General features: G+C 41.4%; 1 protein-coding gene across 1 annotated transcript in view; it reads right to left on the bottom strand.

Moving 5' to 3' along the window:
• LOC115328068 (parathyroid hormone/parathyroid hormone-related peptide receptor) overlaps positions 1-17,323 on the bottom strand; it is a 96,916-nt gene that overhangs the window by 72,194 nt on the left and 7,399 nt on the right. The window contains exon 3 of the mRNA XM_040210554.1: positions 4,877-4,990. Within this exon, the coding sequence (XP_040066488.1) occupies positions 4,877-4,990 (114 nt within the window). The remainder of the gene's footprint in view (positions 1-4,876; positions 4,991-17,323) is intronic.

Genomic DNA, 17,323 nt, shown 5'->3' with positions numbered 1-17,323 from the left:
ATGGATACCGAGATAACGTTCTACGTTTAATAAGAATTCATCCACTGTAGTTTGTTTAGTTTTTTTAACATGGTAATGTAAAATATAGTGTCCAGAAGCGCGTTTAATAATTAAGTAGAGAAGTTACGCCGATAGAATTTCCTGTGTATGGTCGAACTGTGTTTGTGTTTGATCGAACAAAGGGGCAGTATGAAACAAATGAAATGGACAAGAATAACAGTGTAATCCCTGGAGAAGGGGATTATTATTGTTATCGACGTAATGCGCGGGATGAGCGAAGTGTTGTTTTTGATTTTATAAACAGATCCTAAGCAAACGCCAGATATATAACACTTAAAGAAATAACAATACTGCTTCTGGAAAACTATCTTTTACACGACGTTTATGTCGTATATAATTAATAATAGGCTTAAATATTTAAGTAACCTTAATATGCACAAATCGTCTGAAATTACATAGCCCTTTGGTTTTGAAGTCCAGAGACGTAAAAGAAAAACAAACGCTAAGTTTATAACAGTGTCTCCTCATGTAACAAACTTCTGCAAAGACCAGGAACTACGAAGACGTAAACAGATCGGTCTTTTCTTCAAACCCAAACGTTGCGCTCGACCCCTTTCGATTTCTAAAGAAAATTCATGGGCTTTTGCCGTAATGTCCGTAGTCAGGCCCTGAAATATTTTTGGCGAAATTTTTTTTTGGGTGACGTGAGCGCGGTTTGAACTTTTGAAAACAGCGTGAAGCTTGGCATCACTCAATAATTGATAAAAAATCAGCTTTTTAGTGAAACAACTAACAACTTTTTCTTAAATTTGCACGGCTTTCGGCTTACAGTGTGGTTGGGCTTGTAAAGCTTTGTAAAATGTCAATATTTAAAAAAAAAACTAAAACAATTTGAAGATTTTGGCATCTTTGTTATTTTATTAATATATCTAACTGTTCCCGGCACTTAATATAACTTTTCATCGACTGCCCTGCAGGTATACAATTGATAAAAAAATGTTTAAAACCGCTCAATTAAATATCACGCAGTAGAGAAAAATCTTGAATTTGCAGAAAAAGTGCGTTTTGACACATAAACAACCGTTTATTTAACCCTGGAGTGATCCAAGTAAAAATACAAAATATGGTGGGTTTGCAAGAACAATCGATAAACTTTGTTTGTATAAAGTTTAATCACAGTAATTTTTGTTCAAAGCGAGAAAACAGTTTTTGCCATAAAGCCATAAAGCAACAAGACTAGAAAAAACCTCTTCCCACCAAGATGTACCCGACAACTCGAGGTCCTGCTTTCTACCTGCGTGCGCACACCGTGAGACCGTCGCACGCTTTAAGTGACGTGGGTTGTGGTGGGAGAGTTGAACTTCAAATATTGTCTTCGCGCTTTAAACAAAAATTACTTCGATTAAACTTTCAGAATGAAAGGACTATCGATCGTTCTTCCAAACCTAAAATATTTTGTATTTTACTTAAACTACCTCAGGGTGAAATAAACGGCTGCTTATGCGTCAAAACGCACTTTTTTGCAACTTCAGGATTTTTCTTTAGTTCCAGATGTTTATTTTAGCCGTTTTAAACATTTTTTTTTATTGATTATATACCTGCAGCGCAGCCGGTAAAAAGTTATACTAACTCCCGGAAGCAATTAGACATTTTTTTAATAAAATAACAAAGATGTTAAAATTTTCAGAAAAATTTAGTATTTTTAACAAATATCTAAATTAATCATAACTTCACAAGCCCAACCACATTGTAAGTCCAAAGCCGTGCAAATTTCACAAAAAAATACTTTTAGTTGTTTCACTAAAAAGCTGATTTTTCATCAATTATTGAGTGATGCCTAGTTTCATGATGCGGTCATTTTAAAAGTTCAAACCGCGCTCATGTCATCAAAAAACTTTTTCGCCAAAAATATTTCAGGGCATGGCTACGGGCATCGCGGCTAAAGACCATGAAGATTTTTTAAAAATCGGAAAGGCTCGAGCGCAACGTATGGGACGTTTGACAAGGAATGACCCCCATACATTTCACAGTATATAAGCACATATCGACAAGTTACGTCAACGTTTATGAAAAAAGGCTCTCAGTCTATTAAGAAGAAATATTAAGTTATGCTTAGTTTGACTTTAACAAATTAGCATTTATGAATCTCCTTGTCTTCAATACTGCTGTCAGCATGGCCGACAATGCTCACTGACAGCTTAAGGAAGACAGTGCTTCGATTATTATGTTAACGCTCATTATATCATTTCTTAGTTGACGTTCTTATTGTGCAATGAGTCACTCTGATTGGCATTTGAGCGGTAATTCTATTTCCGAGAATTACCCCACACTGCGCTTCTTAGGCAATCAGTGTCTATGAAGTACTAACCTTTTGTAGGCCACAGTGGACATTCTGCACGAAGCAAATTCTTGAAGGATAAAGGATAGTGGAAGGGGTTCATGTTTAAAGCGAAAATGTTTCCTGTTCGCGTTTTGCTTCGGAAATATTTATTTTACTTACTCAGGTGAACAAGTTATATTTTTTATGCAGCCCATATACTCTATACCTATGGTTGTGCATTTTCGAATTTTACTGTTTTGGAAATATGGTGTGCGCTTTTTTCGTTTTAACATTAAATGAAATCAGAGCAATTTCGCTGTTTTTTTTGTGTAAACAAGGCACGAAAGACGTTTACAATTCTCTGTAATGCCGAATTAGAGCGCAGTTCTTGAGGAGGAGGCGGGTAGGGTACGGAGGTGAGGGTATGCTCCTCCGTACCCTCCCCTCCTCCTCTCCTGCTACTTCCCATTCGGCGGCAAATTTAAGCAAAACTTCCCGCCAAATGTAGCGAAAATTTTCCCGCTAAATTTAGGGGGGAAATATTCCCGCTAAATTTTCCCGCTGAATCTAGCGGGAAAATTTAGCGAAAATTTTCCCGGTGAATCTAGCGGGAAAATTTAGCGAAAATGTTCCCGCGAAATTTAGCGGGGAAACTGAATTCGTGTTTAAGTCAAGTGACGTTAATATCTCCGCTAAAATTAGTGTGAACATCTTCCCTCTAAATATCGCGGGTAAAGTTTCCCCGCAAAAGTTAGCGAGTTAAGTTTCTCCGCTAAATTTAGCGGGAAAAATTCGCCGCCAATCTTAGCGAAAAAAGTTTCCCGCTACATGTAGCAGAAAATTTTTCCCGCTAAATTTAGCTGAAAATTTTTTCCGCTAAATATAGAGAAAAGTCCTGAGTTCGCTAATCAGGCGTTGTACTTATGTTCCCTTAATCTGTCATTTATACATCTTCCAGTTTGTTCTATGTACTGTTTGCCGCAGTCCATCCATAACGCTTATGAAAAAGAACTGTTATATCTTGACTCTCGAAGGTAATGTGCGATAGACATTGATATTTGTTTGTACAAAAGAGAACGAAGAAGTTTAATACGGGTAAAAGAAAAAAGAAAGAAGACGAAAATACAATTTGAGTTGTAAGTCAGCGCGACGTGAGTAACCGTTTTTCTGGTGTGCGTGCATTTTCAGCCTGAGGGAGTTTACTTTTGCGCTTCTCCGACAATATGAATATCCAACTCGCCCAAGCATCCATTCTAAGAAATGTCATAAACGAAGCGTTTGAGTACGGGGAGCACGTGAGAGCGGCGGGACCTGCCTTATCATGACAACGAGACTTCACCACGTGAGGCCTCCAAGCATGTATTTTGCTCACAGGAGATTGAAGGGAGTACAATTTTTTGTATCGCTCACCTTTACTGGATTGCCGACTTACTTTTTTTTTCTGCAAAAAGTATAACATTGTATGCAATTATGATCCGACCTCTACTATTCCCAAATACGGCGATGGACAATGTTATCGCGAAGAAGCCATCATAGAATCTGGTTGCTTTCTTTTTTTTTCTGCCTGTAAATCTCGGGTGCACAACTAAAAAAAATTTGTGTGACATGTTTCACATTTTGGCAGCGGACTGCGGTAGCAGTGGCGACGGCCGTTGTATTCTTCAGGAACGGCGAGGGGCTCGCGACACACAAGGCACATGCACTTTGATGCCTTCTCGATGCATTCTCAATGAAGAAGTGCCTGTATGTCCACTCATGATAGACCTTCCGACTGTCCTGGTGTCCTGGTCGATTTTTCTCTTCTTTGCAAGGGCACGCACACTTCACCAGCAACAAACGTATTTCAACGAACGCTAGAACCCATCTGATATTTTTTTCCCTTCTGCATCGTAATGACATTGTTCATGTGGATGGACGGAGGGATGTTGGATGTTAATGGCTACACTCTTTGGAACGGGCGGTAGCTTGGGCCACCTAGTTTAAGTCTTAAAAGACAAACGTGATTCATCCCGCTTTTCTAAGCCAATTTGATTTTCTAACTATCCCAACGCAAAGGCAGACGGTTGGTGGCGTCTGTGGTGAAAGGGGGAAGGGGATCTGTGAAAGGAAAACAAGAAGCTTTTGTGTTCCGTTTACAGACATGTTGAGGCAGAACCACACCATAAACAGGGACGGCTGCATACGCTGCTTTATTGTCTTCAGTGGGATTAGTGGAAAGAGAAAATTTGAACTGAAAAATCGTAGTTACTTCGCCGAATACTCAGAAAAGCAGGTAAGAGGTTTTCACTGCTCCTTGCCAAGGGGAGCGGGCACTCGGTGGATCGAATGGCATACGAAGCAACCTTCTGCACCCAGAAAGTTGCGTACAGAAACCAGAAATCCAGAAAAGTACTCATCTCTTGATGGTGCTAACATTGTCAAGCAGTGTAAGTTTTGAAAGTGTTGGGGAAGTCTGAAAGGATAACATGCGAATTTTATCGGATGAAAGAATCAGCTTCTCTCGAATTCAAAACCGACGGCCTACGCGCAGGAATGCTTTCAGTACCAGCTACTTACGGGTGGTGTCGAAACCGTCGAGGTATTCCGGACATGGCGCGCGTGCGGTCGTGTTGGCCGGTGCACTCTCCCAGCATAGGATGCCGTCCCAGACCCGAGGACAGAAGTCACCACCTGAGGAACCAAGTACAAGACTGTGATTGTCACGGCGGACTGTCTCACAAAAATTTAACTAATAAAAAATTGGCGCAGCACCAACTGCACACCCTGCCTCTACTGTTTTAAACACAAAACGAGTGTCAATTATTTCAGGAAAAAGGGTGTTAAAAAAAACAACAACAATGAACATCACAGTTTAGAAACCTCTAGTCTTCCAATCGATTAGTACATTTTGGGTCTGCTTCGTCATTTTTTTTAAATATAACTTTCTAGATATATTAGCCTCCTTTCTGTCATAACGTTAGTCAGGGTATAAAAGCATAATTTGGTTTTCAGACAAATATATCATTTCATTTACCTCGGGTTTTCTCGATTTTTCCTTATGCATATTATTTGTAACGTACTTTATCAAATATATCTTCTATCAAAATTCTTTTTTTAAAATTTAAAATATACATTATCACTTTTTTAAGTGAAAGCATGCACAGTCTCAAAACTGTCAGATAAATCCAATTATTTGTGTACTTAAATATTGTGTATCATTCATGCCATTCACAACTCTTCATGGTGAGAATATATCACATGAATTCTCCAGAAAAAGGGGGCGTTTCGCGATGTTTGTTCTGGTTTCCGGTTTTTTGTTTTGTTTTGTTTGATGCTTGACGTTGAATTTGCACCATAATAAGACCATGACAAAGTTGATTTAAGGCCACGTCCCTATTGCTTTTTGCATCTTCGCATTATCATTCTGAATGCATTTCTTGAAGGAGTGGTTTTATTTTAAAAGTAATGTAAACCTCTTTCCTGTAATATAATTTATGTCGTATCAGAGGAAATGGAACTTTGATGCGCCAGTTTCCATTTCTTGAAGGGATCATCAGAGCAAACAACAATTTGATTATGATTTTTCGTTAAGAAGGAAATGAAAGAAGATGTGGAGGGGGCTTTTCACAAGTTTGATTCACTTCGTACTGCACACCTCCCCCCAATATTGCTAAAAAGCGATATATTTTTAGCCGAGTATCTTTTTGGTAATATAAACTAGACTTTTAAATTTGTTACAGATGTAGTTGTTGGCCCTTTTTATATCCACGAAAATTTCAAACCCACATATTTTTTAATGCTTCAAGTAATGGCGTTTCCTAATTGATAACAGATAATTGAAGTACAATAAAATGTCTGTTCAAAGTTTGAAACTAAGGAGGTATTTGAAGAAGTGTGCGAGGGATTTTCTTCATTTTCAAATAAATAATACTTAGCAGCCTATTAGACTTTACTGTTTTTCGCGCATCTGCATTACAAACGTACTATAGAATTAAAGGCATCTAATGAAGCGGGTTTTATAAATGAACTGATGTTTCTAGCTACCTTTCATCGTGATTGGCCCTCTGTTGCCTCATTTAGATTTAAATTAAAAAATAATGAAAACATGTTTGAAGTTTTGTAGAGACACGCGGAGGGAGGCCGAAGAATTGATGGTCCCTAAAGTTTAGGAAATCGTCGAGCGTAGCACGGACATAATCATTGGCGATGTTTTTTTAGCTCTACAAGCCTAAATGCTTGCAGGGTTTATTGATCAATTAATGCCTCAGGTAAATGCGTGTGGCTTATAAATTGAATGTATTAGTGTTATTATTTATTAATATTAGCAATCATAGTCACTAAAAAGAGGCACACGAGAATATATATGTGTCCATGAAAACAATATAAAGGTGTCAACCTGCTTTCATGACGATCACCGTGACCTACAGATTGCGGAAGCAGTGTGTTCTGTGATTGCACGAAAGGCACTTAGGGTTAGTGTCGCGTCGTCGGCATCTTTTCTTGAGAGTAGCAGTGTACGTCAAATTTGCCTCAAAACCAACTCAGTTTACTCGGCGAATGCGGTTTCGTAATTTAAGCTTGTTATGGTAGGCAAAAAAGTGAGGTCTGGAGAATGCTTGCGTGTCTTAGTGTCCGAGAACGGTCCCACGCTTCATGTCTCATGTGTCAATATTACCATGGTGTCATCTCTGTGCTGGCTGGCAGCAGCGCCGCAACAGCAAACACCAGGTAATTCTTCCAAAACTAGGTTCAAAAGAAAATCGAGCAGGCAAAAATATTTCAAAGTAATAAAGTCTCCTCATTCCATTTACCTCTGCAGAGGAAAGAGAATGCTAAATCCGGAAATTTCTGCTTTAGTTTAATCTATTCTATTCTTGGAATGCAAAGTGGCGCTGCTTCCAACATACCGATTATGCTGCGCTTCCTGTTCTCATTTTCTTAAACCGACCATTTAAGTTCTATTTAACTCACAATTTTCGACAGTGTGCAGATGAAGTTAACCTTGCACAGTGAACCGTTTCGTACGCACGACAACTCGCGCATACGACACTTTCGAAAGCCATACACTACAACTCTTTTACACCTAGAAAAAGCTAAAATTCTGCTTCATTGAGTTGTACACACGTGTACTTATACTTTCAGCACCCTTATTTGGACCTAATACAAACTTCATTGTAAAATAAGGTGCTGTTGCAGTAAATTCACTTTATTTATGAAAGTTCAAAAAAGAATGCGACGGTAATGCGGGGTAACATTTCTGGTTTAGCTACAGTATTCCTTGAACGTAGACATTCGTTCAACGTATATATATATTACGCATTAAACGAAATATTGAGGATACCAAAGCAATTAACGTGTATCCTTCGTAATCATGAAGGTGGTTCAGCTGCAAATGAATATTTTTGAACTGTCGAGTACCAGAGGCGGTGGAGAAATGATCAGGGCTATGATTCCTCCCTTATGCGTGATTAATTACCTCTCTACTGCTTTTCTCTGCATGTGTAACATGTGCATGCGGTTATTGTTGTTTGTAAACTTGCTGCTCCTAAATGAAGATATCTTGGACGATGCTAAGTACGTATGTACCCCATTTTTAGGCTGCTCGAAGTATCCAAAGTGTATTGCATACTGCACTCAGGGTGCTTGCCTTGGAGCGCTCACGCCCATGCCTTTGTGAGCACTCAAGATTATGCAGCATTCTTATCATGTCACCTGTTATAATCGTATGGTGGAAAGTTCTAGCTTGGGAAGTTTAGTCACTGGATCCCGTGAAAAAAGCGCAATTGCCTTCCCCGCCTACCGGCAGGACGCAAATAGGTAGCGACATACGGACGACCAAAACGTCTCAAGCTGATTGCCTTAACGGTATACGTCGCCATGGCAATCGGCAGCGGGTCCTATTGAAGCTTCGAAAGGATCATTCTGAACAAGGGGCGCCAAGGTTCTGATGGCTTGTCATAGTACCGAAACCGCTTACGTAAATGTAAGCGTCCTCTGTAGTGTATATGCAATTAATGAAATAATCTGGTTTATGCCCACAGATCTTTCACTATTATTTTGTTTTCGTGCTCATTTCACTACAGGAAAAGTATTCTTATATGCTGCAAACCGCATGTACTGGTGGCGTGATTATGCGGTTATTTTGCCAGTATGGAAACAAAATCTCGGTATTCCAGAAATGCCTTTATAAAACAACCTCTCATGCGTATTTGAATGGGCTCCCCAGAACTAAAGATAGAGAGCTCAAGAAGAAAGCGGCTATATAGTGGACCAAGATGACGACAATATGAACACCTTCGTGCTTGTTTACCACGATCTAGTGACTTTAGGAGAATTGCCAACAAGTTGTGTCATTCCGGAAAAAAAAAAGTTTAGAAGAAAGCATTAAATTTCGAGTTGTGCTCAATGATACTTGACAGTTACAGTCCTCAGGAAGATTTTAATTTTTTGTCGAGAAAATTCGAAATTGATACAATAATGGAACTATGTTTTATGTGATTCAATGAAAAGAAACTTTATAGAGCCGAGTAAAGAAAAATATAGACGCGCACAAAAGCTTAATTACGGATTATTGATGCTTTATGTCTGTCATCTAAATATTCTTAAGGACATTCTTATTTTAGTGCATGGGCGCAAGGCGTTGATGTCTAAGAAAGGGGGATGATTCAATTATGCTAAGAGAAAATAGTGTTCGCTAGATCATCATATACTTTAGGTTGTCGTATTATTCTTGAACTTTACGCACACTTTTATACCTCAGTGTATGGAATGTTTTATTTTATTGTAAGTTGAACTGTTAACCAGGAACTCCAATAACATATCTGTAGCGCATTGAAAAATTGCTGTGTTCTGTGGCACCCAGTCACGTTTCAATCCCCATCCAACTGTTAATGTAAAAAAAAAGTCGAATTTTCAACCTGTTTCTTGAAAATAGTTTTTGCTATAGGATGTCAAGTTGCGGTCAAAAGATACAAGGGACGCAAGCGATAACATGCACTTCAAATGCACAAGTTCATCGCGCATGCACTCCGATTGGTTAGTGTAGCCGGTTCTGATATGCGCATTAAAAGAGGAGCTCCGTGACGTAGCGTTTTTGGTGCTACTTGGTTGGCGTCATGGGCTTGCGGCGTCGACTGCGAAATGACTTACAGCGACATGGAGTATAAATATTTACTTCGTTATACACGATACTATAGTTTACGAGCAGCGCCAACTAACAGTCAAAATGAACAGTTTTCTTTCAGGAAAAGAACGGTGTCTTTCCGTTCACCTGCGCAAGAAATACATCACATCATTTCTAAAATCCCCGCCGCCACTAGGAAGTTTTATTACACGTTCTATTTTTTGGGCAGTCTGATAACAATAGGGTATGCTTGCGCAAAGGAGCAACGGAGTATCAAGTGTAGCTATCAAAGTTTTCGAAACTGTCTACTATAACAACAAAACTATACCTTAGTCAGCACTGCGAGACATACCGTTCTTTGTAAGCATATTTTTTATAGGCACTTTACTTCAACCAATAAGAACCAACCTTCCTGCAAATCAATATTCTGCAACAAACAGTCGCTTTGATATTATTATTATATTTATCAGATAGATCGATCGGCGAGTTTTCCTATGTGCCTAGTCGACGGTCCTTGTCAACAATTGTCTTAAAAAACGAGTCTCCGAAACCTTTGTGCCGAAAATATATATCTTTTAGTGCACTTAATGTGGAGCAGGCAAGCTGAAAGATCTTTAATCACTGGCAGATATTTATTTGCGAACGCGTGTGGCAATAACTTTGGAGCTCATCAGAAGCTCATTTCAAAGAATGAAAGTTACCCAGCTTGAAATCTTCCGATAGATGAGCTGGCTGAGCTAGCTGATCTTCCTTAGCAGCTTGTGCACATTGGGCTGCTTTGACACCGCGTGACATGGGCGAGAGCACGCGGTGAATGTGCAACGTGGATAGAGAGTGGCAGAAATTAGGAAACTAAAAACGGAGGAGAAACTTCGGTGCCATGAGCCATACCACGCTTTTTTTCGGCCACATGGATTTGTGCCGTCATCTAATGGTTCAACAAATGGCTTAGTCAAGATGGCCGCCATGAAACAGGAGCTTTAATGCCCCTTCAAGGCCCATTAACGCAGTTAATCATTCATGATCATTCAGCCAAACCTTATGGCTGCTCAAGTATTTTTCGACGTGTTCGGCACGTTAGCGCGGAGTTGTGAACTGTCAGGCACGCTACGTTGCCTAGGCATGCTATTGGGAAATTCGACTTCTTTCTCGACAAAGTTGTTCGATGCTGCCACAAAGTCTCGCCCTGTTAAGGAGGATACACAATGTTTTACGACAAACGCGTGCTTTCTTGTCGACTGCATCAAGCAATGCCAGCGCAGCCTTGCAGATCAGGGCACCGGCTCGGTAAAGCAACCCCGCAATTCATCTTGGTGCTGATTCACACATTTACGTTCTCTTGTAACTGATTGCCTGTATTGCGTTACATAGGCCTTTAGGTCAAACTGTGGAAGGTCTGGCTTTCGCCGATGATACGTCGCCGTGCTTTTGAAGCGCGCGAGTGTTTCGTTGGAGTATAAATTAGCATCTAAAAACCTATCACGTCCATACAGGATCAGAAGTTACCGTGGCAGCAGGCGAAGCGACCTTTGCTTGACATGGCAACTCAAAGCCGTGTCTTTATGTAATCTAGCGGTACATTTCAAAACATGCTAAAATGCTGAGGGGATATTTTCATTTCTATAAAGGATGTTTGATTTAATGCTAACGGATTTATTAAATAAAAAAAAATGAAGGATAGACTGATGCGGCATGCGCAGGTGAGTTGTACGGAGAGAGGTATATACTATAGCAAAACAATCCTTGCGATAAGGTGGATAATACTGAAAACTTGAACATTAACTTTTTGATTAGTGAAAATAAATATGTGGTTCCAATTAGAAACACGCTGAATGCAATGCATAAACTCTGATCAGCAACACCGTGCTTTCCACGCTCTCTAAATCGTTCTGTATTTAACTGTTTATTGTTTTTCGATGACGCTCAGCAAGCTATTTTTTTATTGAAACCATAGGTTTAGTTCCCTTTATTAAAAGTGAATTAACCAGGTTAGTTAATTTTTCGACTTGTAGTCATTATTATTCCTCTATATCATGTCCCCCTGGCCGTAAAAGTCACCTGCATATGCTGCAATAATGTATTTTCCACGTATTCTTTTAAAAATAAAATTGTTTAAATAAAAATAAAACGCCATGAACAGTATAATATTAGACGTGACAATTTGTATGGTTTTAACTGGTCCTCTCCATTCTCCACCACTTTTTTAGGTTGTAATCTGTTCTTTTTTTTCAGATGAACACAGCGTGGCTGAGGAGCAAAGCGAAAAATATAATGTACTTACATATTCATGTCTTCACTTTTTATATAAAGACGAAGATCGCCTTGCTTGCTTTAATGTTGGGATCCATACTTTTTTTAACTGTTCGTTTGATGTAAATATAATTCTAGAAACTAATTGAAAACATACATACGGGACTGAAATCTGAAAATACACATTTCAGAAAAGATTACTTTGCGGAATAGTGTCTGCTCTGAGAAAGGAGAGTTTTAAGCCAAGCCAGGCAACTGAACAGTTTTTTTCTCGAAAAGTCGAGAAAGAAAAAGAACGCCTCTACAAAACAGGAGACACTGAATAATTCATCAACACTTCGTCCTCTATTTTTTTATATTTTGTATTTGCCAGAGCGGATGGATTGTGTTTCGCTTACAAAAAAATGTACACTGTACTGCTAAAAGGCCTAAGTAACACGGCTATAGGTGTAAACCACTCGGTTGGTTTCATTCCCTTGTCTGCACCGTTACAACAAGCTGTCCTTCCATGCCTGACAAACCTTTGCTTCCTAAATTAATTTCCAGTTTAGAGAATCTAAGGAAGGTTGGCACGGCTCTCTTTAAAGCGGTAGGAGTTTTGGGGATGCGCTTCGTGTGCAGAGTATTGTTCTGCAAAATCTCAAAAGCTCTTAAAAGCCTCGCTTATATGAGTGCTGCAAAGAGCGTTGGCACCGCCTCCCAGAGGCATTCGTAAGAACAGTTTTGCTCGGAAAACTTAAAACTTTCGCGAAAAGAATAACTGTCTCTGGTCGTGAGTCAACGAGGAAACTGCGGCATTTGTATACCGCACAAAGCTGCCGAGGGTCGAGTCACGCGCAATTTGCTGCGTTGCACAATGGCCCTTCCATTTGATGTAAAGGAAAGAGGAGGGGAGGGGGGGATGAGTACGGCTGCTGCATTACGTGGTCTGCAGCGTTTCATCGTTGAGAGTTATGTTGGCGTCTTTTGTGGACTGCCCTGAATGTTATTCCTCTTTCAGGGACAGCTTAGAAGGCTCTTTTTCCTCGACCCTGTTTCATCTTAATAATGAATGAAAGGTCGTAGTTTGTCCCGCTACAATGAAATGCATTTTTTGGTCGGTGCGGGTGGGCCAGAGTTAATGCATTTTCGCATGCCTCAATTTTTAAACAGCCATAACAAAAACTATTGTGCATTCATCCATGCCCATTTTACTTATTTGGTGACACATTCATTAGAAAAAAATATTCAAAACATTTTTTGCAATGTAGTTTCGTTCGCTTTTCACTTGGTTTTGCTATTCGTTCAATTTTTTACGCATTCTGTGTCACACGAGACGATAAACTTCTTGGAGATGATTGTAGAAATACTGCAGTATTTCCGTGGATTCGATAAATATTGTTTACAAATCGTAAATTACTCCCATGGATCAAGAAAGTGGAGGAAGAATGAAAAAAAACAGCAAAGTTATTTAGAAAAAAAAAAATATCCCCGGCTGTTATTCACTCATGGGGAGATTATTGAGTTTCTTTATTTTGAATAACTGATGTTTCATGTAAAGCAAGCTTAGATATATTTAGATGATCTACAGAGTGGTTCTAGTTTGATGCACACATACTAAAATAGAACAGAAAGATGTCTAGTTTTCTATAAAAAAAGTGTAGGGAACCTCTTATTTTGAAAAAAAAAGCTGGTAGTCCACATTTACGGCAGACGTAAAGCATTCAACTCTAGTTAAACAAAAAAAAGTGAAAGCCGTTTACAACTCCCTGTAACTCTGAATTAGAGCGCAGCTCCTGAGGAGAAGAGAAGGTTACTGAGGGTCACGTGACATGAGGGAGGGGTCACGTGACCCCCCTCGAGGTCACGTGACCTTGGTGGGGTCACGTGACCTCGGGGTAGGGGGGTCCACGTAGGGGTCACGTGACCCCCAAGAAACATTTTCCGCTAGATATAGCGGGAAAATTTTCCGCTAGATTTAGCGGGGAAATTTTTCCTCTAGATTTAGCGGGGGAAGTCTTCCGCTAGATTTAGCGGGGAAAATTTTCTGCTAGCTTTAGAGGGGAAATGTTTCAGCTTTTTCCCAGGTAGATGTAGCGGGGAAATTTTACCGCTAATTTCTCTGCTAAATTTAGCGGGGAAAGTTTTCCGCTAGATTTACCGGGGAAATTTGTCGGCTAAATTTAGCGGGGAAACATTTGCGCTAAATTTAGCGATATATTTTCCCGCTAGATTTAGCGGGGAAATTGTTCCGCTAGATTTAGCGGGGAAATTTACCCATAATGCACCGCGCGGTTACGCTGACGGCGACGCCGACGGCGACACTGCTCAAGCTGGAAACGGGCGCCTAAGAGCTGCGCTCTAAAAAAACTCATGTCACATTCACGTTTGACAGAAACGCCCTGCGAAGTGTTCCTGAAGCTGATATAATCTTTTACAAGTCGTCGATATTACTGGACGGCTATTCGATGTCAGAACTTTGCTTAGGGTATGCGGGACACTGTAATATATCAGAAATCTGCATTTTAATTCTTTGCCTGCGAATGAATTGTCTTTTGGCAATATGAAGAATATCGCAATATCTAGCAGGTCTCGATAGCCGCAAGTCCCGTAACTGTGGATTATTGTTCGCTTTTACGTCAGCTCATAATTGCCGTAAACGTTACCCAGAACTGCTTCCGAAACTGAGATCACTTCCTCTTTTCTCATCTGAAGTTCGAGACTCAAAGTATCAAAAGTTCATTGATATTGTTATTTTTTTCTCTGAAAACTATTGTTAACTATATCTGGTGAATAAGCTCCGCGGTTTACGTTAAGGAGAGTCACTTAAATAATTCCTATCTAAATCTAACACCCTATAGATGACCCCACGCTACTCAGCCTGCGTCAGGTATTAATCCGCAAAAGTAATTTCAGCACTGAATTCTCCTATCCCTGCATTGAGTCCTGTAAGATCAGCGCTGCTTATCGTAAGCTTTTCGCGTAATTCACTTTTCGAAATGGCTGTAGTTCCGTTGTTGAGCATCGTTATTTTAGCACGCCTTAATGTTCGCAGTGCCGCCACACGCTTCAAAGTTTTATAGCTCTCACCAAATCAGTCGTTTTATCGGGTCGATTGACACAAGAGCTGCGGGCACAATGTTAGGCCTGCTTTCTTTTAATTCCAGTCAAGGACGCATGAGATGGTGAAAGTTAAAGAAAAGTTAAAGAAAACTGAGGGAGAATTGCAGAAGAGAGCACCCGCGGACGTAAGAACCCCAATCTCTGGTTGGAATGGTTTGTGGTTAGACACAAAGCTAGCTGCCTTTGTCTCTCTCTACTCACTCTTCAAAGGCCTTCGAGCGCCTAACAGCGACGTCCGCAATTCGGTGTTCGCCCTCGAACGCGTTCAAAGAATGAGTTGAGACAACGATAGCGAGCTTTGCATCTACCCACTAATCGATTTAGAAAGAGCTGAGCGCTCTGGCGCCCTCGCGCGTTTTGATCCCTCCCTCTCCGTGATTTTCTACCCACGTTTTGGTTTTGCAGTGTGACCGTCGTCATAGACGCAACTGTGCCGACGGAAGCGACGAGCAAGTGAACTAAATGTAGCGACGCGCCACTATATCGATCACGTGGTCAGAGCCACTAAGGTTGAACTGACCACTCGGTTACGAAGCTTGCATTAGGCCACGCCAGGTCTGATGACATCACGGTGCCGAGTCGCGGTGTCACGTGATATTAGGTTACATGACTCACGTTGTGAAGTCGTGGAGTTTAGATACGTCACTACACGGTGTCTACAACATTATTGGAAGTTGGGGACTCACATTGGCTCCCTTTTCTAGATCCACCGTTAGGGCGGCATGATCTGTCTTCCGATGGGAGCGATTTCAGGGAGACCATATCTTGATTTCCCTGAAAGAAGAGTTGGGGGAGTAGACAGTACTCCCCCAGCTTTTCCGCCCTACTGTGATCCCTCTGATGGCATAAGAAACTTTACCCTGGTATGTCCGCCTCCCTGAGTGCTAGGTTTTAGCCACCAGCGAGGGAGCAAGAGAAAAAGAGCGCGTCTACAGGCCGCTCTCGGGGACTGTTCTGTAGAACTTGAAACTGCTCGGACCTGCGGCGGAGCGCTATGCGGAGCAACATCCGACCAGACCCTCAGAAAGGCGCGAACATGAAATGAATTTTCGGCTTGGATAAACTGGGACGTTACTAATCGCATATCGTTTATTGCGCCAATATAAAGCTAGTGAAAAAGCGTAGAAAGCCTAAAGGCTGCTTTCTTGTACAAAACTAAAGATATCGCGAGTCATTTCGTGCCCCTCTTCCATCGAAAGCTCTCCGCCATTTCACTGTGATACGTTCGCGGTGCCCAAGCACGTGTCAGCCGAACCTAGCTCACGCATTGGAAACGAGCACTGCGTGACTCGGACGTATGCGCTCGTCGACAATCAATCCGTCAACGAATATTTGAATTCGCGTTCGTGGCCAATGAGTGCCGTGACGATACTTATCGCCACTTGAAAATGACAAGCTTCATGGTTTGCTCAAAAAGCACAGTGGGAGCTTGGAGTCGTCACCTCAGGTGCCCAAGCTCGTCACGACCACGCGATTTCTCATTTCGTTTTTGAGTTGAGGATTCAAGCTATGAAGGACGACGTTGAACACTCATTTCGTGGCCCCTTTAAGAACCTCCTCCCCTTTGTCGTCACTTGTGTTATTTGACCGCACGCATTTCGAACGAATAAACACCCCGGGTATCCCTCCACTCCGCGTAATTCATGTGATCTCTTTGTGCATTCAGGTTAGCGTGTGCAGCCAGCAATCAAACCCGTCTTAGCGGTGAATCTGATTCGTTGCTGGGCGATGGTTTCGCGATCAGCCTCGTATCTGGACGCCTCGTATTCCTTTCAGACCTCCAAAGTTAGAGTGACGTTCGGAATTAAGTTTCGGTGCAACGTGATGTCCAGTTTAGTGACCATGTCGCGTGACGTCAGGGTAGGTCCCACCGAGCAACGTTGTTAGATTATCTCAGTTACGCAGCAGCTCATAGACGCTACATGCACGAGCAGTGTCTCCCCCTCTCTGATTTCGACTCGCCTCCCGTCGTTCGACGCGCCACACGTCTGCTATTTCAAGTGCAGCGTATTATGGAATACGTATGTTTCAAATCGCAGCCTCTAAATGGCGTTCCCCCGTACTGTATGACGCACAAATTTTGTAAACGAAAATTAAGATGGCGCTTCGAAGGACGGGAAGCGGACTGAAGTGACGGGGCGGGGGGGGGGGGGGGGGGGGGGGGGGGGGGCGGAGGGGAGGGAAGAGAAGGCACCCCTTCCGAGGGAGTTCCCCAACTGTGGTAATGTACGAACGTTGCCACCGAGCTACGTTACGCCACGTGATATCATAGCGTGACGCCGTAAGTCGTCAAGTTGTAACGCTGCTCGGAATTACGGATATATCCCTAATGCATTCTGCATATGGGAGGTTTGCACGAAATATTGAAACAACAACTCAATTCCATTATTGGCCGAGGGATTCAAATTAAATGGAGCACTCTTACCCGACACAAGTCTCGTAGACTTAATTCTTTACGTGAATTAAGATGGTGTTGACACTGTCTACACTACGATAGGCCGGATATCTCCCAAAAATTGTCGTCAGAGGACACGAGTTTGACTCACTTC

This window comes from Ixodes scapularis, unplaced genomic scaffold (genome assembly GCF_016920785.2).
Source record: "Ixodes scapularis isolate PalLabHiFi unplaced genomic scaffold, ASM1692078v2 PGA_scaffold39__5_contigs__length_11793443, whole genome shotgun sequence".
Lineage (NCBI taxonomy): Eukaryota > Metazoa > Arthropoda > Arachnida > Ixodida > Ixodidae > Ixodes > Ixodes scapularis.
This window is presented reverse-complemented; position numbering and strand designations above follow the sequence as displayed.